General features: G+C 40.1%; 1 protein-coding gene across 2 annotated transcripts; it reads left to right on the top strand.

Annotated features, from left to right (window-relative positions):
* Positions 1 to 2490: 2490 nt before the first annotated feature.
* On the top strand, positions 2491 to 24761 carry ca8 (carbonic anhydrase VIII). 2 transcript variants are annotated; one of them, XM_034613020.1, is made up of 9 exons: positions 2491 to 2822; positions 8141 to 8326; positions 8592 to 8716; positions 11186 to 11281; positions 12915 to 12977; positions 13064 to 13112; positions 13484 to 13596; positions 22060 to 22252; positions 24417 to 24761. In XM_034613020.1, exons 1-8 carry the CDS (start codon positions 2681 to 2683, stop codon positions 22192 to 22194), a joined length of 909 nt encoding a protein of 302 aa, XP_034468911.1. In that variant the 5' UTR covers positions 2491 to 2680; the 3' UTR covers positions 22195 to 22252; positions 24417 to 24761. The 2 variants fall into 2 exon arrangements, with proteins under 2 accessions (XP_034468911.1, XP_034468909.1); XM_034613018.1 differs by having other exon boundaries at positions 2493 to 2822; positions 8135 to 8326.
* Positions 24762 to 24799: the final 38 nt, after the last annotated feature.

Below are 24799 nucleotides of genomic sequence, written 5' to 3'. Positions count from 1 at the left end.
TTTCAGTTATGAAGGCAGTTAGTTTTGTTTTGCAACTTGAGCAAATGTCTCTAAATCAACTGTTACTGTAACTTCCATCTTCTGAGCAAGATGTGACATCAGAAGAGACTTTAACACAATCAGTGTGTAAATAGATGAACATATAGGTTCCCCCAACAAGAACTAATTTCACTCTACTCTATGATTTCTGTGGCATGCATTAGAGATTCTAAACTATGAAAAGTGACCTTGTTAATATATATAAACGAATAATAGAGGTGTAAAACAGCATGCATTTGCTTTGTATATAAAATATTTTCTTCAATGCCACTTGACAGCAGAAAATATAGGTATATATATATATATATATATATATATATATATATATATATAGTGTTAGTGATGGTGACAGAAAGTGTCAGTAGAAACAAATTAAACTTCTCAAGGAGATAAACAGAGGTAATGGTTACAGCACTGCTGGAGCTGTAGTGGCTCATTGTTTCCTAAAGGGGGCGGCAAAGTGCCACATTTTGTTAGATAGGTTATTATGTGATGACATTGGTCCACTCCCAAGACACCGGCCATTCTAATGCAAAAAGACAATAGATATGCTATATGTCTCATATTCAGAGTAAGTACACGATGAAAACTTGTATCTAATCTGGTTACTAAATCTAATACTTCACAGACAAGACAAGGGACAATTGCCCTTGTCACAAATTCTACACTCTTTCATTGTGTCAAAGTATAATCAATTTATCTGTAATATCCATTCATCCATTAGTCATTGTATATTGTATATTGCTTATTCTTTGAATGATCACTGGGGGCTGGAGACATTTGGGTTACAGCCTGGACAGGTCACCAGTCGGTTGCAGGCTGTTCCAGACACATCATCCGGTGATATTACCTGACCAGCCTTCATTAAACATACTGAAAACAAATGGATGACTCTATGGGTACGTCAGCTGGTTGGTGCAGCTTTTGGTCCAGAGAGAGATAACTCAGCTCAACTGTTACCATGACATTTGTCCTTCATCAGGACGAATTGTAATAACTTTGGTGACACTGAAACTTTTCATCTCGCACCATTATCAGGTCACTGACCACCTGCTGAGGTAGTCAGCTTTGTTTCCGTGCCTGCATTTATCAAACTCCTAAAACTATTACTTCAGACTTTACTCCTCACCAAACACTTCTTTTAACTTAAATAACATCTGGCATTGGTTAAATTTCAATCACTGAGCATCATCATCAGTGACATATTATATTATATATTTTCTCTGACATGCCTAGTCTACCAACAGCAGAATCCCTTGCAGGAGATCATTTCAAATCAAAAAAATTGAATTAAATAAATAAACATGTCAATTAAATTAGTTATTATGATAAATAATAAAGATTATTTAAGAACACACAGTATATGTAGAAAAGCACAGTCTCAGTTTGGCACTACCTATCTGAGCATGCATGTGATCAGTCGTGATCATTTGAGTTAGTCCTAAAACTGTCTTCTGCATTTTGCTGTGTAAGTACGAGGAAGCCATTGCTCACTCAGCCAATAACCCTTTAATACAGTTAAGTTTGTACTTTGGAGCTCTCTGTCAGAGGGTTGATGAATCTGGGCCCTGTTCTCTGTGTGACTTGCTCAGATGTGGATCACAGACAGAGACTCTGCAGTCCATGTTCTGCTTTTAGATCCACAGTGTGGAAACAGGGGAGCTCACCTGAATTTAGACGGCTCCGAGGACAGTTTCCTGATAAAGAATGTAGGTCAATTAACACAAGCTGCCTGGAGGATAGAAATTGTCAAAGAGAGAAAAAGAGTGAAGGAAGAATAATAGGGACTGTGAACTATTTGTCCCCCTCGATGTTTTCCTGCACATGCTTTTCTACAAAATAGCAAAATACATCTTGTCTTGTTTAATTCAGCCCATGTGGAAGTTGAAGAATGTGAAAGTGTAACAGTGCCTACAGCTTTATAGTCCTCTCAGTGTGTTTTATATACAGTACAGTGTTTGAGAGTTTCGCTGTCCATCTTGAAGTAATCAAGGTTGTAGAACAGTTTGGCCTTTCGCTCTCTCGCCCTGCTGTTTCATGCCTGTTTTCTCAACCACTGCTGTTTCCTACATCCAAGGGTGGATCTGTGGCCTCCAAAAGAAACACTGGCATGATTTTCCTGCCGGCATTCCAGCCAACGGGCTACCAAAAACAATCGAGGGAGAAAATAACACAGCTAAGAAACAATATTAATAATATAGTAGAGAGGAAAAAAAATAATTAAAGCTGATTCACTTGAAAGTTAATTGTCAGTCCTGAGCAGGGGCAGCGTGCAGGTGAGGGCGATGAAAACGAAACACTGATCTGTCATTATTTGGAAGAAAGCCAGGGTGACCAAGCACACCTGCAGTCTGCAGAGAAAAGAGAGAGAGAGAAAAAGAAAGAAAGACAGAGAGGAAGAGAGAGAGAGGAGGAGAGATAACAGTGTGGAGAGAGAGAAAGGAGGAGCAACTGAGAGAAAAGAGCAATACAGAGGCTGAGAGCTGCAAACACAGCAGAGAGTAGTTTCAGGAGAGGACACAGGCAGAGGACAAGAAACAAGAAGAAAAGTAAGAGAGAGGGAAAAAAGAAGTCAAGAAGACAAAAACATTATTGGCTGGGAATCCATCCAGCCGACTGCAAAAGCTCCAGTCTGCAGTGAATGGTCAAAACCAGTGTGACTGGGCGTCTACTGGGAGGAAAGACCACAGTGAGCAGACTGCAGAACAGCATGGCTGACGGTGTGAGCGAGGAGTCAGAGTATAACCCGGGGAAAGATGAGCTGAGCTGGGGCTACGAGGAAGGTAGGCTGCTCTTCATCAACATGGAGGGATGCTGGGAAAAAATGTCAAAAGCTACTTTAGGCAGCATGAGTGGTCATTACTTACTGTGTCAGCAGGTTTATTATTTAAATGGAGTTTTGCACTGACATATGCTACACAACCTGGTTTTCTGTTTGGTGAAGTGTAAGACATGTTGGCTAAAACAAGAACTAATCAGAAATAACTGTCTTCTGCTCCCCTAGATTGCTGTATAACATTAAAGGTTTTAAATGTCCTGTTAGAACAAATGTAGGTTTATAAACATTTTTTAAATCATGTGGAGAGCACCAAGTGCAAAGCATCAAGAGAATGATAAAGGTCACATCAGGTCATCTCAGCAGTTGCCAAGGATTGGTTGGGTTGGGTTTAGTTGGAGCATTTGCTGCAAACACTGATGCTGTTTCCTCTTAACATGTCTTTAATTGGGTGTTTCTTGCTGTGATGCACGCTGTATTTGAAACCTGACATGTATGTATACTGTCTTTTATCCTCAATTATTTTTAATCTCGGAGTCATTCTCTAACACATTGTTTTGAAGTGATAAATCAGCCCAAACCAAAGTCCTGTAAGATTATATATAAAAAAACCACTAGGCTTTTCTGTCTGGAACCAGGGGCCACTTCCACCTTGTTACTTCTACTATTAGACTCTCAGTTTCTCATGCTGGATGTACATTCTAAACAGCTGAAGCCTAAGGTAAGATGACACTAATATAATGCAAATTATACAAATAACTAATAATAATACAATAATAACATCAGGAGTGTTGTTTTTATGATTTAGACATGATAAAATCTCCACAGATGACACAGACTGTGTAATCCTCTATATGACAGGTATAGGCTTAGCTCAGGTCAGTCAACACATGTCAGGCTAAACTACATCATATAGGGAAAAGTGTCCAGCAGTGGTGGGAGCTGATTGGTTGTTCAATCCAAACCTTTTAAAGAAAAAAGTTCTAATTTTCTTCACTCTATGTCAGTTTACTGATACTTTTCCAAGACATTTACAGACTAATGGAAATAGTATAATAATATTAAATAACTGTCACTCATATGTCATATATGTGTCATATATGTATATAAGTTTTCTCACTGTGTTTTCCTTTTATTGCTGCCTTTACTGAGCACTGAGGGATGTGCTGTGTTACTGAACTGTAAAATCCTTACTGTAAGTATACTGAATGATGTGCAGCTGTGTGTAAGCATTGATTAGATGCTAATCAATATTAAATACCTGAACAGTAAGTTGTTGAGAGGCTAAGCAGAGGAAACTGTGTTTGTTGTTACAAATGTACGAAGAGTAGATTTAATCTTTAAAATTTTTTTTTTTTTTAATGGTTGCTTTTGTCACAGCTGCAGGAAAGATGTTGAATGTAAGAGATTCGACTATTCTCTAATGAAATACATCAGTGCTGGTTTTTATATCACATTTATTATAAAAAATCAACACTTATGGGTTGAACATGGCTAAAAACGGCACCTAATGTTTCCAAAAGTTAATACCCTCAAATCAAAGGTGGGCGGTCTTGTGAGTGAGAATCTGGAAAGCTGTGCTCATTTTCAAATCTATGCTGAAACTAAACCCCTAAACCACAACACCGTCCACCACAACACCGTCCACCACTCAGAGACATCCCCAATCCTTTCATGCCCCTCGGCTTTCACACACACACACACACACACACACATTCACACACACACACACACACACACACACACACACACACACACACACACACATTGCAATATATCACTTTACGCAAGGATCGCATCGCTACCTAATGGATTACTTATTGTAACATATTATTCAGAAAATGAACACCAACACACAGTCAACAGACAGCATGACTAAGACATATGGATAGAGAGATACAAATAACTGTGTATTGGAAAATGCATGCTGACCTGGATGTGGGCAACATTTCCAGCAATTGTACAAAAATGAAGCCAAAATATCCCAGATATAGATGCTACCATGTTGTGATGGTGATGGAGTAGAGTGGTCCCACTAATACAATTGCACAACCAATCCTGAGTCAGTCTCAGCTGTCAATCATGGAATCTCACTCCATTTTTAAGCATCAAATAATGAATTAGAATACGAAAACATGAAATCTGAACTACCTAAGATCAGTGGTGTAGTGGTGCCTAGAGAAGTGGGTATACTCTTACTTTCTTTTTTTAAAGTAGTACGTTCAGCCAAGGATAAACGTTGTGTGTTATAAACAGTGACATGTCAAACTAAATTAACATAATTTAACTTAATTTTGAGTTCACCCAATACTGGCCCACAGGTGATTCAACTACATGATGATACCTTTTGAGTCAACTATATATGGGCCAGTTGTGTCTTTTCTAAACTGTTGATTTTGCAACAGACAGAGTGTGCCACCATTATAAATTAACATTATTTGTCATGGTGCAGGGAAATATTAAAATATTACAGTGTGCAAATAGGCCTATCACTAGATAAATAACTTCACTGCATGGTATTAACATAATTTACAAGGTTCTACCATCAAAACGTCCTCAGCGTGGTTGATGTCTTCACTTTAAATTGTTATACAAGAGGTAGAATCTCTGTCACCATCAGCATCCTCTCTGACGGGGCTGGGGGATGGAGCACATACCAGTGTGGGGGCTGAATTATGCCACGTTCCGTGATCGGAATTATCGACCCCCGAGTCAGAAGTTGCAACTGAAATGCAGCATAATGCGTTATTATGAACTGGTTTTATTAACAATGGCTAGCTGGCTAACCCTGTTCCGTACACCTCTTCAAGCAAACATTTTACGTTAAATACATGCTTACGACTTACGACTAAATTTGCAACTGGAATGTCATCAACTTAGATTATTAGGTTGTGACATCATTCCGAGGGGCGAGGCATAATGGAACGGGTCATACCATCATTACCTGAGCTGCTGGCGAGCAGCACAGAGATAGCAGAGCAGGGTCATTTTGTTTGGGTAGTTCGCTTCATGTTTGAATTTCCTTCGAGGTTTGGTTAATCAGGAGGTCAGGTTAAGGGAAGGTGATATTTTGTACTAGGAAGACAAATACAGACATGACCCGCCCTTCTCTGCCTCTGATTGCCTTACTCGACTTACATGAAAATTCATATACTAACTAACCAATCAGAGGCAGAGTAAGGTGGGCAATGCTTTAGATGTCTGCTGGAAAAACCTGGCTTGCAGGACATGAATGAATAATGTGCAACACAGGCGATTTAGAAGTGGGTCTAAGCTATGTTGATTGAAAAATAAATGAGTATACACCGTATACCTGCCTATACACTGCACTATGCCACTGCCAAAGATGAGAGAAGACATCTTTGAGAAAAAAAACATTTTAAAGTGTATTTGGACTTTTTAGTTTGGCTCATATCCCATTGGCTCACATGGCTTTGAGATTGTTTTTCTAAATGCAGAATAAGATTATGGCTTACTGTGACACAGTCAGTCACCAGAGAGCTATGAAACACAGACACAGTTTGCCTTTATGTTGTTGTATAACTGCAGTCAAACACTCACTGCCTTCAGTAAATCGTTGTCAAGGTTATAGTTGCTGAGGAAAAAGGGAATGCGATCAGGCCCCTCACTTCTCTTTGCCATGGAGTGAACAGTCAGCCAGTGTGGTGTGTGTGTGTGTGTGATGTGGCTGCAGTATAAGGACAGACTGTGAGCACTGAAGTTGGTTTTCTACGAGGGTTATATGGGTGTACTCGACTTTCCAGAACATGATACTCAACAAATGTGTTGGTTTCCTCCTTTAAAATACACATTGGGTTCCACACATCTTACAATGCTTTCATTGTACCATTGGAGGGATTGTGGTCAGCAAAAAGCTGAAATCAATCCAGATAAGTGTGTTGCTTCTATCTCACTAAGTATCACTTAGAAACTTAAACTGAACTTTCAAGATGAGACAGTTCTCAGCTCCTGTCGTTCAACCAAAAATCTAAATTATAATCTCTTACAAATACACACACTGCTTATATTCTGATTCTGTATCCCACTGATGTCTTATGCGTATCAGAAATCGTAATGGTGGGTCCTGTATGGTGGATTCTGTATCGTGCTGGCTGACCGTGATAATAATGGCGGATCCTTTATCGTGTTGGCATCTGATAATGGTGGTGGACCACGACCGAGGTGGCAGCTGATGGTGGATCCTGATGGCGGCAGTGGACAATGTCTGTGGACTATAGTGGCATCCGATCCTGATGGTGGATCATGATCGTGGTGGCTGCTGACCATGGACTATGATTACAACAAGACTGCTTGATATATAATATTTCTCCTCAGATACTCGACCATTACTGACAATAATCCATCAATTCATTGACCTTCAGTTATGCTTCAAAATGTTTACCCTTATCAATGCTGCTAAAACCTTTATCTTTCTGATGTTCTCCTTTACACTTGAGATCTATTGCACTTCTGTCCGTCCTGAGAGAGGGATCCCTCACATGTGGCTCTCTCTGAGGTTTCTACCTTCTTTTTACCCTGTTAAAAGGGTTTTTTAGTAGTTTTTCCTTCCTCTTGTTGAGGGTTAAGGGCAGAGGATGTCACACCTTGTTAAAGCCCTATGAGACAAACTGTGATTGTGATTGATTATGTTATGCTGATCCTCTCTCTACAACATCAACCTGCTTAAAAATGGCTATATAAATAAAAGTGATTATTATTATTGATAATAATAATAATAATAATAAGAAACATGTCTTCTTCCCTTCTCTTCTCCCCTCATTGTTACAGTCACATTCAAGAAACACATGAACAATGACTTGATTTATACGAATACCAATAATCTGAATGTTGATTTTATTCTGACTACAATGTTATTCCGATTATGAATTTTAACTGACCTGCTAATAGAATATTCCATTCATATTCCCATTGACATATTACAGAGCATATTCTGGGTGTGACTCTTAACTCATGGGACTAATTGTGATTAGTGAATATGGGCTATACAAATAAAATTTGATTGATTGATTGATCGATGTTTGAACAGTATGTCCACGTCATATGTCCGACGTTGTTGCCAGAACCCCAACCTGAAATAGTTTAATGTTACTGTAAAATGTTTGGAAATGGAAACATATATAATGTGATTCGGCTATACCTCACATCATGTTTTAACTTGGATTTATATCTATATATGTTTGTGTGTGTGTATTAATATTGTTAAATCATCACATTGCACATGCACAGATCAATAACAGTACAGACATGTACAGTGTATGTAATGTGTATTTTTGTGTCCCTTTCCCTATTTTCACTCAGGTGTAGAGTGGGGACTCCATTTCCCAGCAGCCAATGGCGAGTATCAGTCTCCAATTAACTTAAACTCCAGGGAGGCCCAGTATGACCCGTCCCTCCTAGACGTCGGCTTATCACCAAACTATGTTGTGTGTCGAGACTGTGAGGTCATCAACGAGGGACACACTGTCCGCATCCTTCTCAAGTCCAAGTCAGGTGACTCCCAGCAGACATGACATCATGTCAACACACACACTACTCGCTGATTTGGGAAGTGCTAAAAAAGCAGGATGTGAGTTTAGTTTTTGATGTTAGTCACTAAGGTTTATAGTAGTTAGTGACATGTTCATTCTTGATAAAACATGTAAAATCAAAAATAAATCTAACTCACTCACTTTTGCTCTTGACATCTTTGATTTGTCCTCTGTTTCCTGTGCTGAGCTTGCTAACAATGCCCCGGGGTTTCCCGCTCTGTTGCCAGTGGTTACCGGGGGTCCGCTGCCCAGTGATCACGAGTACGAGCTTCATGAGGTCCGATTTCACTGGGGCAAAGAGAACCAGAGAGGATCAGAGCACACTGTCAACTTCAAGGCTTTCCCCATGGAGGTACACAGGCACGCACGCACACACACACACACACACACACACACACACACACACACACACACACACACACACACACACACACACACACACACACACACACACACACACACACACACACAAACTAACACCATTAAGGCCATGACCATGGAGTGTGGGGGGGTGGGTGTTACCAGACCAACAGTGTTGATATTTAGACTTCTGGCACTGGTCTGTTGTCCTTCAGCAAGAGAAACAACATAGCTTTTTGAGTACAAATGTGTATTAGGATCAGGCATAATGGGAAACAAATGGAAGACAAAGAGTTCTTGAGGCATTTAAGTGTTAGAGTTAAGGTTAGGGTTGGATAATAAACTTAAGAATAATGCCAAACTCTTTAAATCCCCCCAATTAGATCCAGTTATAAGAGGGAATGACAGCTATGTGAGTTGCCATATTTTGGCTATTTCGAGCTATTTCAGTTTGCATGAATGTGGCCACATGTTGCAAGCTTGTGTGGTGGCTCATCTGGATGGCGAAATTTTGTATAGTAATTATAATAATAATAATAATAATAATAATAATATCAATTGAATTGAAACTAGTGATTGAGACCATAAAATGTTGATAATGATGTTATAATTAAAGTGAGAAGTACAATCATTTTCTCAAAGACTTCTATAGAAACTGACTTCTTCAGTGGACTCAGCCTCTGCCGGTCATTCAAGAGAACACACGCTTCGTTGACTAAGACCATTTACAGTCTATGAGAATGAGTCAGATTGATCTCAGACATGCAGGTAGATCTATCTTCTCATCCGTCTCTCTCTCTCTCTCTCTCTCTCTCTCTCTCTCTCTCTCTCTCTCTCTCTCTCTCTCTCTCTCTCTCTCTCTCTCAAAGGGGACCTGAATGAGTGTGTTTCCTGTTGTTGAACTATTTCTTGTCGGTCTTCTGAACTCTGTCAGATTGCATCGTCTGGCCCTAACATCTGACATTTAGTTGATATTAAATGCTAAAAGTGAAACCTTGGAAATGCCAAAACTGCCTCAGCAGCACACTGACTTTGATGATAATCAGTGCTTCACTCTTCATTGGTTCATTCGTGGGTCATAGCTTTGAACTCTTAATTGTATTTTGACATAATTTCAGCTTAGATACATTATTTTTTAAGGTAGGCTATAACTTAGCTTAACTTATCATCTTCCTAGTTCTTAATACTGAATCAAGACTATAAATTACCCAATAGTTGTTATAATCCTAGATAGAAGTTTGAATACTAAACTTTCGTTAACCCTCACTCAATACTCTTGAGTGAGGGTGTGGCTACCGTCTCCTTTTTGTGTACTATTTGAAGGTGGCTTATATTAGCGTCTTCAAATTTCCAACACTATTCTTTTAAGTTACCAGTTGTGGGCATCGACTGAGGAACCAGCACCTCCTGATAGAGGTACTGTGCTATTTAAAACAGCAAGGTGGACAGTAACGGAGCAATCATGGGCTTCCCCATGGAGGTACACACGCATCAATCACTTTGCTCATTCACTTTGCTCATTCACTTTGAATGTGGTGAGGTCATGTGCTGCTTAACTGCATGTTGGTTGTCTTGTTTCACTGCCAGCGGTAGAAAAGAGAAAAGCTCAGTAAAGTCGAGGTCAGGGTGGTTGACCAAAAGCGTTTAGAAGAATTGTTCTTGCAACAAGGTTAGGTTATGACAAGTTTCTCTCTCAACAATCAGCGTTGGAGTTCTTTTGGGCACAACTACGATCTTCATCTAAACTCAAACAAATACTTTTACATTTCTTAATGTAACCACACCTTGAGGTGGCAGATCATAATTATTTTTATATCAGCTTTTTTGTGACTCGGTTGAAGGGCAATAACGAACAGAGTATTTTGTTTTTTAGTTAGGAGAACATATTAGGCACATATAGGTTAAAGTATAAGCCTGGTGATTCTTATTGTTAACTATTAAAACTAACTATTGTTACTATTGTTAACAGATGCCAAATAAAAACCTCTGTGGTTGATTGTACCATCTTCTACCGTCAGAACAGATCAATGAGCTACTGAGTGATACGTTCCCTCTGTAACACATACAGTGAACTGTTGTTTAATTTGAATCAGTCATACATACTTTGATCTGTTACCAGAGACCAATCAATCAATCCACAGCTGAAAATAGTCCTGACCAGATGTATTATTTACTCCTGTTTGAGGGACTTTTGCTAAAAACTACAATACGATTATTTACCAATGAAATATGAACCTTTAAATAGTACAAATAAACTCTGGATCTGTTTGGAGTTGAGTTCCACAGCAAATTGCTCTCTTCTCCCTCTGTTCACATTAACTTGACATAAGAGCCCATAGAGAAAACCTTCAGTCACCACCAGCTGCTGGTTTCTTAATCTCTCACTTACTACTGCTCCCTACACCTGTTTACAACAATGACCTTTCAAATACAAGTTGTGTTCTGTTGTGTTTTCATGTAGCTCCATCTCATTCACTGGAACAGCACTCTGTTTAACACTGTGGAGGACGCTCTGGGGAAGAAGAATGGAGTCCTCATCATAGCTTTGTTTGTGCAGGTAAACTTTAACTAAGTCAAGACAGAATAGCAGCAAAGGCTTCATGGTTTGTAGGCTGGCATCATACAAGGTTATATATTCATGTCCTCAAAAACAAAATCAAACATGACAAGACACAAATAGTCCCTTACCACCAAGATAATAGCCCTTAAAGGTTCTTGTTGAGCTTTAGACCTCTAGTTGTGCTATGGAGCTATTTTTAGAGGGTCCTTGATACGTTTGTCTTGTGGACACACATTAGGAAAAAGACTACCAGCTGGTAAACAAGAATGTAACCAATGCTTGATTCAAAATCTGGTTTGAAATGAGGATGGACTACAGACTGTTCATTAAGATGGATGACATGCCTCCACTTATTCTCCCACCATCCAGAAATGAAGCCAAAATATCCTGGCCACAAACGCTGCCATTTTGCTTGACCAATTGTGGGTCAGCCTTAGCTTTCAATCATGACATTTCACCTCATTTTTATAGCATCAAATAACTAATGAAAACCAAACTTACAGGAAAAAAAGAACTACCTCAAATGATAGAAACCATCAAGACACTTTGGCTTCAGTTTTGAGAGCTGTCGTGTTGTCCATCATCACATATCTAAAGGACAGACACTCTACACAATGTTAAACTTTAAGGTTACGCAGAGCGCTTTGATAACACTGACAGTAAAAATAACCTGTTTAGAAGAGAAATCAAAGGGACAGTTTTAATATTTCTGCTGGAACTTCACATAGTAAAATATATGCGTAACACACAGTTGGGGCCTGAGCACCCACTGTTAAGCAAAGAATTTTAATTTCCCTTCTTTTTCTCCAAAATGAATCATATTTTTGAGGGACTGAACATCAGTTGTGGTAAAAAGGAATATCTAAAATGTAAAAACACCTATATGCACAAGTATTGGGAATCATAATGCATCTCAATAGTGACTTAAAAATTATCATTAAGTTGAATTAACTCCTCAAAATAACCTTGATGAAGAATTAATTGCAGGTTTTTTCTAGGTGGTCTGAATAAACCGTTAACTGAGTAGGCTAAGCAGTGTGTGCTTCTCCCTTCACGGCCCACATTATTAACATTGACTTTCTCAGCACATCAGTGGCCTTTAAGTGCTTTTCCTTCCTGGGATTGTAAGAAGTGTTATTCTAAATGAGTGAACAGCTTCATTACAGATTAGCTTGAAAATAGCTGTAAAACTCCCTGATACCTCTCCTTCCTTGACCTCCCCAGAGAATTGATCCTCACTTTCTCCATGCTGAGAAAACGCTTCAGAATTGTGGGAATCTTTTTACTTATGCCAGTTGAATGAAACCAGTCAAATGAAAAAAGAGAATAATCTTGCTGTGAGAGAGATCCCAGTCATGTCAGTTAAGGAAAACACACCCAACTGAAAAAGTCTCATTTTAGTTTTACCCCACAGGCCGCTGACCTCCTGATAATCTCAGTCTTAACCTGTCAAGCTCACGCATCCTGTTCGTGACAGCCTCTTTAGTTTTGACCTCCTGTTAACTTCCTGTGAAGATACAGCAGATATAAAGTAAGATCTGCTGACTTCCTTCAGACAGTCACTGATGACATTGTTTGTATCAGACTCATGGATCAGTCCTCGACTGACTGCTGACACTCTTTTTGTCAGATTGGTAAAGAGCACCTGGGTCTGAAGGCCATCACTGAAGTCCTGCAGGACCTACAGTACAAGGTGAGACTGAAAAGCCTAGATGGATTTGATGATGTCAAACTGGAAACAAGATGACAATAATTAGTGTTGTGTTGTGTTTCCATCAGGGGAAGAGCAAAATAATCCCATGCTTTAACCCCAATACTCTGTTACCTGGTGAGTAGGAAACAACTTGATTTCAAATACATGATAAATACGAGCAGCTCCTGAAACTTTCCACTTCATTTCCTACAGGATAGAACAAAGTAATGATAATGAAATGATCTACTTGTGTAATAGTGTTCTGTTTGGATTTCTTACTGTCATATGATCGCTGACTGCAGCACCTAGTTTACTCAAAATTAAATTTCCTGCAATATCAGTAATGAACACATGACAGTATTCTCACTGTATTCTGTGAATATCTTCATCCAGCTGTTTGCAATTGTAAATTGTTCTGCAATTACAGCACAGTCAGAAATAAAAGCTGCCTTCACTGACACAAACATTTTTATACTTTTTAAATATAATGTTTAATCATCCCACAGACCCATTGTTGCGGGACTACTGGGTGTATGAAGGATCTCTGACCACCCCACCCTGTAGTGAAAGTGTGACCTGGATCCTCTACCGCTACCCTCTCACCATCTCACAGCTGCAGGTAAAACATGCACAAAAAAACCCATCAAAAGCATTTTAATTGCTTTCTTCCGAAGGAATTGAAATGGTTATTACTATTCTGTTTCTACCTTATCAATATATTACATTAATCAACCTACTTATTCCACAAACATCTGTCTGTCTGTATGTGGAACTCATATCTCCCAAACCATTCATCATATCAACTTCACTCTCGGCATGTTTATTTTTAGTGGTCAGGGGAAGCTCGGTGCAAGGTTCTGTGTGATTTGGCCACACTATACGTTCAATATGAATTGAATAAAATGCGACCTCTTTCAACTCACTGTTTGGCCTGCTCTATAGAAGTCTTCTTCTACGTTCTCAGATGGTCTACAGCAGCAGTTGGCAGCTGTGTCAAACCGCGGGTCAAAATCGCGGCCAGATCAATTTAATAATTTGATTAATTTTCACAATATTTGACGGAGAAAAAACAGGTGCTGATCTCCATCATGACAGCAACATTTATAGAATCACCTTCTCTTCAGCAGTTTCTCTTCAAAGTAAAAGCACAAGGTTCCTTTTGTTGATGTGTTGCTTTATAGTGAACTTTTATTTTGAAAAGTTATGAACTTGGGTCTCAAGATTTTGTTGATGTCTTATCAAACCTCTGAAAGAGCCGACATGCAATGTATGAAAAAATAACAGCAGTTTGGTAAATCTTTCAAAGTTATATATAAATCACACTCGTGAACAGTAATAAAGGAAATTTAGTTTAATTTAATGAAAAAACATTAACTATAAAATCTTCAATGCAAATAAATCAGGTAGGATAAACACAAACTTCACTCTGCACCATAGACTGTTTATGAAAAAGCTCTGCACGCAACGTCCAGCACACAAACAATAAAAAAGTGATCATCATAGCTGTATAATAGTAATATACTAGTATATATAATAGTGACAGTATATTGTTGGCCTGTTTGTAGAGGACTCACAAATAAAAAGGAATAATTCTGAAGTTGCTTCGGCGCATTACCACAGGCCAAGAGAACAGGCAGGTATAGAATGGGATGGGAACAACAAAGGGAGCAATGGATGGTGATATGTAATGGTTGTATTTAAAGTGACAGGGGTCGCTCATAGTGACAGACAAACAGAATTATCCCAGAACTCCTCACTTCACCTCAGCCTGCGTGTTTTAGCATCTTTCAACTCACTGTTTTGCCTGTCAAGCCTACAAACACTGCAGGCAACAGTTTACAGTGAAAATGATAAACTGACACAACCGGTCCAGCAACAACTGTGTCACAGTGTTGGTGACATAGTGGAGCAGTCAGCTGCTGAAGAGCTGGGTTCTTCTCTTTGATAATTGTGGAGGGCAAAACAAGGATCAAAGGAGAGTGGTGTTGGACTTCATCTGTATAGTTAACTCGTTCACTCTATCTGTTTTGTGCAGCTTGTTCAGCTGTTCCTAAGTCGCCACAAACAAAACAAGAATGCTTCTAACATGCGTCAGAAGGAAAAAACATAATGAAAGGGAAGACACCGAACAATGATGTCAAGAGAGTTTGTTGTGATAACAGGTGTTGATGTGCTGTAAACAAAAACATGTGATCTCCGCAGCAAAATTAATACGTTACATCCTTCCTCTGTCTGCTGCTCCACCCCTTACCCAAATTCTACAGATTATTTGTTGCTGTTGTGAACGCGTCTGAGCAGAGAACCCCCCCCCCCGATGCTTTGTGCTTTTGTTAAACATGATCTTAGGAGAAAGTTTGGACCCAATTCTGCGGATATCCTCTGCAGGACATGTCTGATAACGGCCTTTAAATGACAGTGAGGGCTCATTAGCCTGTGCCAATATATATACACACATTTATGGTCCTCATGATGTTTGGTGCCTCTGGCCCTATCGTCTGTGCTGGTACTGGCGATAGGGTCCTCATGATATGCTGGGCCCCTGTCTCACTCCCTGGATCTGACCACTAATCTCCGAGAACAGAAATACGTTTTTTTCCATACTCATAACAACACAATCACTAATGTCTTTACTTTTTACAAGTCTAAATACAAGAGAGCGTTTACATCATAATTGTAAATTATATTTTAAATGTTAAATTCTATTGAATGGTAAAATCAAAGCAACGTGTCTGACTCATCATTTGTTTTTACTATTGCAACTAACTATCGCAGAGCTGTGACTTACAGGAAGTCAGTAAAAACTGAGATCTTATCGCCCTGAGAGAGAGATAGAAAGAGGAAAGTGGTGAACAGTGGACCAAACCACTGTGAGGCAAGGAGAGGGGGTGCAATCTGTCGAAGAATGTTTTATTTTGCTTCTATAATTACATGCATTCAGTGCATATTGTATTTCTATTTAAATGTAGGTCGGCAATATCATAGCTTATATTTGCAATGATGTTGAGTGGGACGGCTCTCTCGACGGGGGGTCCGGACCACCCTGTCCCCAGCGGGGAATCCGCCTCTGGCTGGATCCACTTGAAGGCTACAGTGGACACCAACATCATGAGACAGTGTGTACACCAGACAGAGGCAGTGAGACTCTTCCTACGACTCAATTCTATGAGGAGGAAGAAAAACCTCCTCCGAGGAAGGAACTCTGGATTTAAAAGAGGGGGTTAATTATTGTTTCAGGCATAAACACAGGATTTGGCCTCAGACTGGCAGAACTGTGTGGAGGCTTGCCCGTCATGCTCATGGAGAACCATGCACTGTGCGTTTACATGGGAAACAAACAGATCCACCTCTGCTCTCCCGAACCTGTCCCACACAAAGTGATTGAGGGCAGCTCCGATGCCTCGGCCCAGCAGTTTTCTCACTCTGTGATGACGTTACTGTCTCCAGCACCCCGCGGATTGGAGTATATAACTTTATAATTTGTTCATGAAAAGCTGCCACTCCCTCTTACACTACCAGATAAGCTGGGCCGAGCATCAGACAATGGGGGCAGTGAGTTGGGGACCACTAACCTGTGGCTCTGTGGTTAGTGGTACTGCAGTACAGGAAGTGTTTACACCCACTGCCAGTCAATGAGCGTGCCACATCTGCCATTGACAGATTTAAACTACAACTCAGCCTTTTCCTGACTCATTTCTCTCTCTTCGAGCAGGCTGCTGTGGAGGATGGCGACGGTAATCCTCTGACATTTATGTCAGTCTTTCATCCGTGCCATCATGCAACCTGCTGGCCCTTCTAAATGCTAACAAAAACAAAGACCTCTGACTGTCCTCCTGCCTCAGGCCATGTCCATACACTGTTAACCTAGACAAGTTGATTTTAGTTTAAAAAACAGAGGAAACTGATTGCCACTAGCTTCCCCAAACGGCCGCACCATCCACCAAATAATCAATATAAACAGTAAATTCTGCCCCTCTCCTACACACCGGGCACTTATTATATCCATGTTGTTACTAACTTTAGGCCAAACAAAAAAACTATAAATACAGCTCGCAGGTCTAAACACCTAATCTCTGTCCCCATATCCCCCTCTACTGGCCAGAGCATACCCGTGCGACTGGCCCTCCTCAATGTGAGGTTCCTTTCTAATAAGTCATTTAAACTAAATGATCTCATTTCTTCATCCAATTTAGACTTTTATTCCAAACTGAGACCTGTTTGTCTCCTGGCAATCACACCCAGCTGCTAGAGCCCTGCCCACCAAACTTTGAATGTTTAAGAACTCCCAGCGATAATGGCCGGGGAGGTGGCCAAAATTAAACCAAATGTTAATTTTGCCTCCGAATTCTCTGAACTTTTATCTTTAATTCTTTAAAACTATGATAGAACTATCATTGTTGGTGATTTTAATATCCACATTGATGACCCAACCAAAGGTTTTGCAATGGAAGTTTTAAATGTTACGGAATCTTTTAATCTAGTTAAACATGTGACCTGGATCTAGTCTTCACCCTCATGCTTAGCATCAATTCCTTGACCTTAGAGAACGTATTTGTCTCTGACCATCTCTGCGTTAAGTTTGACTCCCTGTTCCACGTTGCCCCGAAAAACATCAAAAGCACAAAAAGCTCACACATTTTAAATGAACATAGTGCCTCAAAATTCTCATCTAACTTTTCTTGACCATAACCCTTACGAGTCATCCGATCCGAATACTTTACTCAATGGCTTCAATAATACCTGTCAAACCACATATCAGATATACCAGACATACCAGATATCATAGCCCCTATTAAAACGAGAATGAAATCACCTGTTAACACCTCTCCATGGGTTGATGACAGGCCTCAAAAGGCTGTGCAGAAAGACCGAACGGAACTGGAAAAGACTTAACTGCATGTTCACTATTTGTATATGAAGGACCTCCTGAATTCCTATAATAACAAAATTAAACAATGCCATGCAAAATATTTCTCTAAACTAATCACCAGTAATCCCCATAATCCCAGATTCCTTTTTAAAACCATCAATACACTTATAAACCACGCTTCTTCTGCCCTTCTAGCCACTTCACATACTGACTGTGAAAAGTTTTTATCCTTTTTTAGGCAAAAAATCCATGACATTAGAATTAACATTGCACCAATATCCTGCCCGTCCCATTCTACTTAGCAACTTTCATGGAGTGAAATTTCATCGACCACGTGTTGCACATGCGCTCGTCCTCAAGCCCTCTGGACATCCTACCCACATCACTCCTAAAAGAAGTAATCACTACTATTGGCCCCAGCCTACTTAGAATTATTAATTGCTCCCTTTCTTCTGGCCAAGTCCCCGATTATTTTAAGAAAGCTACCATTCAGCCTTTATTGAAAAAGACAAATCTTGACGAATCACTCCCTCAAAATTATAGGCCCATTTCGAAACCCCCATTCATATCCAAAATTCTTGAAAAGGTGGTTCTGACCCAACTGCTAGATGTGTGTGAGAATAATAACACTTTCGACAAATTCCAGTCCGGATTCCGTAAACGACACAGTACGGAGACCGCTCTCCTTAAAATTACTAATGGTTTACTAATGTCTGCCGATGCTGATGATTGCACGGTATTATGCGTCGGCATATCTGGCACTGCCCTTAGTTGGTGTATCTCTCAGATAGACAAACATCTGTTTCCATCGGAAATAACACCTCATACTTGGCTCCACTGATGTGTGGAGTGCCACAAGGTTCCATTCTTTGTCCCATCCTATTTTCACTCTCATGCTCCCATTAGGAAATGTCATCAGCCATTTTAATGGGATATCATACCATTCCTATGCCGATGACACCCAAATATACTTGCCCTTCAAGCCAGACAACCTCAGGCGCATGAGTGTCCTAACAGAGTGCCTATCCGCCATTAAGGAATGTATGTCACTTAACTTCCTTCAGTTAAATTCCAATACAACTGAAATAATAATCTTTGGCCCCGACCAGCTAGCAGACAGACCCCTACCATTTCTCTGTCCCCTGGAAGCCAATATTAAAACTACAGCTAAAAATCGAGGTGTCACATTCGATTCTCATCTGAACTTCAAAACATGTTAACCAAATAATTAAATCCTGTTACTTCCATTTACGAAACATTTCTGAATATCAAATCGGTTCTATCTCTCCCTGACCTAGAAAAGTTAATAGATGCTTTTGTTTTCTCCTGTCTGGATTATTGCAACGCCCTGTATACATGCCATCATATTAACTTGTTTGCATCTTTTTCATGCCAATTCTTGCTTCCCTTCACTGGTTACCAGTTAAACTCAGGATTGATTTGAATATTCTTTTTATAACTTTTAAAGCTCAACATGGGCTGGCCCCCACATACATTTCGCAGCTCTTGACTCCCTATATTCCTGATTGTTAGCTGTCCCTAGATCAAGGCTGGCTACTCAAGGTGACTTGGATTTCTCTATCAGGGCCATGAGGCTCTGGAACTCCCTGCCTGATGAGATTAGGCTCACCACCTCATTACAGATCTTTAAATCACTGCTCAAAACATATTTTTACGGAAAAGCATTTCTAACATGCGACTTGTAATTATTTTCATGCAACATGCAGTCTTACAGTCACTCAAGTGTGATGTTCCTGATCTCTCTCTCCCTCTCTCCCACCCCCCACCCCCATCTCTCTCTCTTTTCTACTCCCTCTTTGCCTCCCACCTCCCATTTTTCTTTGCTCACCCCAACCGGTCAAGGCAGATGACCGCCCACAGTGAGTTTGGTTCTGCCAGAGGTTTCTCCCAGTTAATTGGGGAGTTTTTTCTCTCCACAGATGCCAAAGTGCTGCTCATTGTGGGAACTGTTGGGTTTCTCTATAAACTTAAGGTCTCGACCTTATGTTATGATTTGGCTCTTAAATTGGACTGAACAGAATATATTTTATTAGAATCGATTCTTCATTAGGACTTTAATGTGAAGCACTTTGTAACCTCGTTTAGATAAGTGCTATACAAATAAAGTTATTATTATTATTATTATTATTATTATTAAAAATGAAAGTAACTGATATTAATTTCTTTTACATTTTAAGTTCAATGCTGCAGTCCCATGTTTGACGTGTTGATTAGAATAGAACTACAACACAATAACTACAACACATTGACAATATTATGTACTGTATGGATGACATAATGCTTTGAGTGTGTGCCTTGAGCCTGTTTTCAGCCACGGTGTGACTGCTGAATAGACACAGGAGAAGTGCTATAAAACAGCAGGCACTGCTTACATAGAGTACATATCTCAAACATCCGCCTATTATTTAAAGCTGAATGACCTAGAGTGTGTGTGCACACTGAAAGTGTCTGCGTGCAAATATTCAAGTGTGTGCTTTATTCAACAGCTGCTATGGCCTACAAGGTTGGACAGTGGGCTTTAAATCCTCCATCGCTAAGCTAATAGCACAAGAACTCTTATTGTGTTTGCTTTGGCAGATGTAGAGTACTCTACATCTGCCAAAGCAAACATGTGTTTAAATGGGGTAATATCTGCAGTGGCCAAATGTAAAGAAATTACCAGATCTGTCAAAACCCCATTTATACACCCATTTGCTTACTGTTGGAATATACTGAAATACCAACTCAAATAACCACTAAATCTAAGCTAAGAATGCTTTTAAAATCCTCATAATCATTGAGTTTACACATCTATTAGGATTATATTTGTTTCCCTCACTCTATCAATAAATGTTTTCAGACGACCTGCTGGTAAAATGCAGAGAATTGGTAATGGAGGTGACCCGCAGCCTGCCTTTCACACATGCACAACACAGTGGGAGGTTTTCACAACAAACGCGTTCGCTTCAGCAGCAAATCCTCTGCATTATTCAGGCGAGAGGTGGACACCGCTGTCGGCTCTTATGACCACAAACCCTCTAGACATCTGTGTCACTGTCTTTTTTTTTTTTTGTTTCCTTTTTTTTCATTTTCGCGGCCGTTGCGTGTTAGCTGTTTCTTTGGTCTGTGGTACTACTCTTTTAGAATTTATATATAAACAAACTGTCACTTTTTATTGTTTGCATGCTGGATGTTGTGTGCAGAACTTTTAACAAACAGTCTAGGTTGCAGAGTGAAGTTATTAAACTTTGTGACCTGGTTTATCTGCGATTAAGATTTTACAGTCAATGCTTTTCCATGAAATTAAACTGAATCTACATGTTTATATATAAATATAGTTCACAGAACGGAGAGCAGGAGGACCTCAATGCAGGAGTCACAGGTTCAGGTGAAAAAACAAAGAGTGGCCTATAATGCAGGCTGATTTCAATACAGAGGAAAATCAGTGCAGAAGAAAAGCAGGGTCCATAAATCAAAATCGAAATAATCTTAACATGGAGAAACACTAGGAAAACCAAAAGAGCTGGAACACACAACCGATAAAGAACAAAACGAACTGACAAAAAACAAGCGTAGCACAGAGACTTATAAACACAAGGAAGGCAGGGAAACAGTTGAAAAACATGAGGAGCCGGTGCAGACGATCACAAGGGCGGGAAACGGGACAAAGGCAGGAAATAAAGCTGGAGACACAGGAACAAAATTTCAAAATATAACAGGAAACAGAACTCAGAATATACAACCAAACACAAATCTAAACACAAGGAAAACCAAGATAATTGTCCATAAACTAAGGAGTCCATAGACAGGACCAAGACAGTCTTGTTCAATATAGTTCATAGGAGCCAGGGCAGAATCATGACACTCAGTCCGATATGGTGAACTAAAAATAATTAGATCAAAATGATCCCCCACGGACTGCTACAGAGCGCTTGTCGTCTGTTTATTGAATTTTTATTAATATTGAATGTATCCCATGTCCAACCTCGCACCACGCTTGGCACAGCACTTCCCCGGGCCACTGACAATACACACGCCAAGGGTGAAGCCGATTGGATGAGCGAGATATGGGTTCCACATACAGACAGATGTTTGTGGAGCTAGCAGGTAGACGTGACCATTTCAGACAAACTTGTGATGTGTGGAGCCTTTAGATATGAAGCCGTTACCCAGTTCAGCTCATGAAATCACATCTTTCCTCTTCGGTCTCTGCAGATTGAGGAGTTTCGGAGGCTGCGCTCTCATGTCAAAGGGGCTGAGCTGCTAGAAGGGAATGACGGGATGTTGGGGGACAACTTCCGTCCCACCCAGCCGCTCAGTGACCGGATGGTTCGGGCTGCTTTCCAGTGACTCTCACGTATCACTTCAGCTCAGAAAACAATGGGTCCTTACCTTACGAGTATAGAAGGTAACAACAGTTTTACAATGAGTTCAGCTGTCTCCTGTTTTAGCATACAGGACATTAGCTGGGATAGCTGCTTATGAAGAAGTGTACATTCAAACCTATGACTGGTCCAGTGTTCTGCATCAATAAACATCAAATTGCAATTTACAGTAAAAATCATTGTGTGAACCAAATATGTGTGTATATGTATAATGGAGGAGCTCTGTATACAGAAACAGAGTATAATGTATGTATGAATGGGTCATTGAATCATATTGTAAAGCTCTATATAAATGCAGTCCATTTACCTTTCACCATATGATTGTGGATGTTTTAAGCAGAAGTTTTGAATTTTTTGTTAGCAAACAGTTGAAGAAAGGGAGACAGGTTAAGTTAGCATTCACTCTCAGCCATTTTGTCTCCACGTGATGAATAAAGGTCCAATATTCACTCTCTTTTTAGCACTACTTTGGTCTTCACTAACTCCTGTGGTAAATATTTAGCTGCTAAATACTGCAAACTTTGACGTTGAGTGCCAAGCAGGTTGATATGTTTTTGTGGGTTTGTTAATAGTGCAGCAAAAAACTCTTGAATGAATGTGTGTTAAGGTAAAAAATAATTTAAAAAAAATAGCCAGAATTTTCTCTACACATTCCAAAAACAGTGTTCTCTGTATTTTGAGTTAGTTCAGTGCCTTTCATCACAAGGGACATTTTGGAAGCAGGCTTTCCCTGAGGTATTTGTGTTCTCTGAAGCCTTAATATAATGGATCAAGCCCTGGAAGAACTAACCCAGTTCAGTTATCCATCTGGGACCAGCCTATATATGTATGAAGGGATACCAGATTTAGCTCAACAGCACTGCAGTAAGAAGACAGGAGGGAACTTTTGGAGCTCAGAGGGGACAATGAGGTTGAAGAGAAGACAAATGAGACAATCAAAGTCCTAACTTTAAACTAATAAGGGCAAACGACCCAGAAGACATTAGAAGTTTGTGGGAAATTAAATGTTACAAAACCAGAGGACCAAAGAACTGCAGAGGAATTTTGGTGTAAGTGTGTCTCCATGCAGTCATTGGCTGCGCCACAGTAAAGATTTTCCTTTTTTGACTAGTAGCCTAGCTGTTAGGTCAGTTAGTTGCACCTATTCACTATGTCACCCAGAAGGACCTATAGCATGAAAGCAGTGGACAAAGAATTGCAGCTTGGGGCACACCTCTCAAGGACAACTCTAATCCAGAACAAATACAGCTGTTTACTTTGCTGTTTATTATTTGAAATGAGTGCAGCAGTTAGTTTATCGTACACTTCTGCAGGCTGATACAGTTTTTATAATGCTTTGATTGTCAAAGACAATGTGAGAGGGCCTGAAAGGAGAGAGTAAAAGAAGTTCAGACTGAATGAATTAACAGAGGAAGAAGTGTATTGAGAGGAGGGAGGTAGAGGGTCAGATAGGGGATTGCTGTGGTGGAGGGAGGTGATGGTGCCAATGGAATGAAAAAGGAGGACACAGGGGAAGGGCAGGGACCAGAGGGCAGGAGAACAGAGGACCATTGTTTACAGTGTAAACGGATACTGGTCTGGTCCCACCAGCAGAAACCCACCTGAGACGGGACCTGCGAGCGGTAGAGAGGTGAGAGCAGCAGGGGAAAAAGCATGAAAGAATAAGGGTGACATAAGGTAAAAGTCTACAGGTGCTATAGGACACTGTCACTTTTTCACAGTGCTGGTGTCTTTCTAGAAATGCTGGAGAGTTGATAGACAGATGACATGAAATACAAAAATAAGTAATTACATGAAAGAAGAGGTGTGGCTTTCAGACCAAACCAGGTGGTACCTGCCACCTGCATGGATCTGTTGTGACCCGTATATATATGCGAATAGCAAAAATAAAACATATAAAGATAATGTCTTCCAACCTTTTTTGTCCATCTTATGAAAAATGAGTGTTTATCTCCTTGCACCATGTGATTTTATGTGGCACTGCAGATGGACATCAGAGGTCTTGAACACCTAGACTAGCTCTGTCGCGTTTGAACTTTTTACCTGATGATATGAGCCAAGATGAAAAAAAAGTTGTAAAACTACAAGTACAACACAGGACATACAAGTTTCTCTTTCTCTTTCTCTCTCACTCATCTGCACTCTCTTTTGCTTTCCTTTTATTCTGATGCATGTTTTTCTTTCCAGGAGAGAAGAAAGACGAGGGCTGAGGAGCGGAAACAGGAGGAGAGAGGGGAAGTTTATATGCTTGTAGATCAGCTGCAGACTGGGGGTTGAGAAACTATTGATAACAATGTGTGTGTGTGTGTGTGTGTGTGTTTTCTGAACAACCTCTCACTCTCTCCCCCCGATTATTACTCTATAAAGTACGTGTATTAACGTGTGTGTGTGTTTCCTGATTAGATGTTAGGAAGCTTTATAACCAGACCGTCTCGACTGTCAAAACAAGGAAACATAAACAACAGATGTACACACACACACACACACACACACACACACACACACACACACACACACACACACACACACACACACACACACACACACACACACACACACACACACAAACA

The sequence above is a fragment of the Hippoglossus hippoglossus genome, chromosome 17 (genome assembly GCF_009819705.1).
Source record: "Hippoglossus hippoglossus isolate fHipHip1 chromosome 17, fHipHip1.pri, whole genome shotgun sequence".
Classification (NCBI taxonomy): Eukaryota; Metazoa; Chordata; class Actinopteri; order Pleuronectiformes; family Pleuronectidae; genus Hippoglossus; species Hippoglossus hippoglossus.
This window is presented reverse-complemented; position numbering and strand designations above follow the sequence as displayed.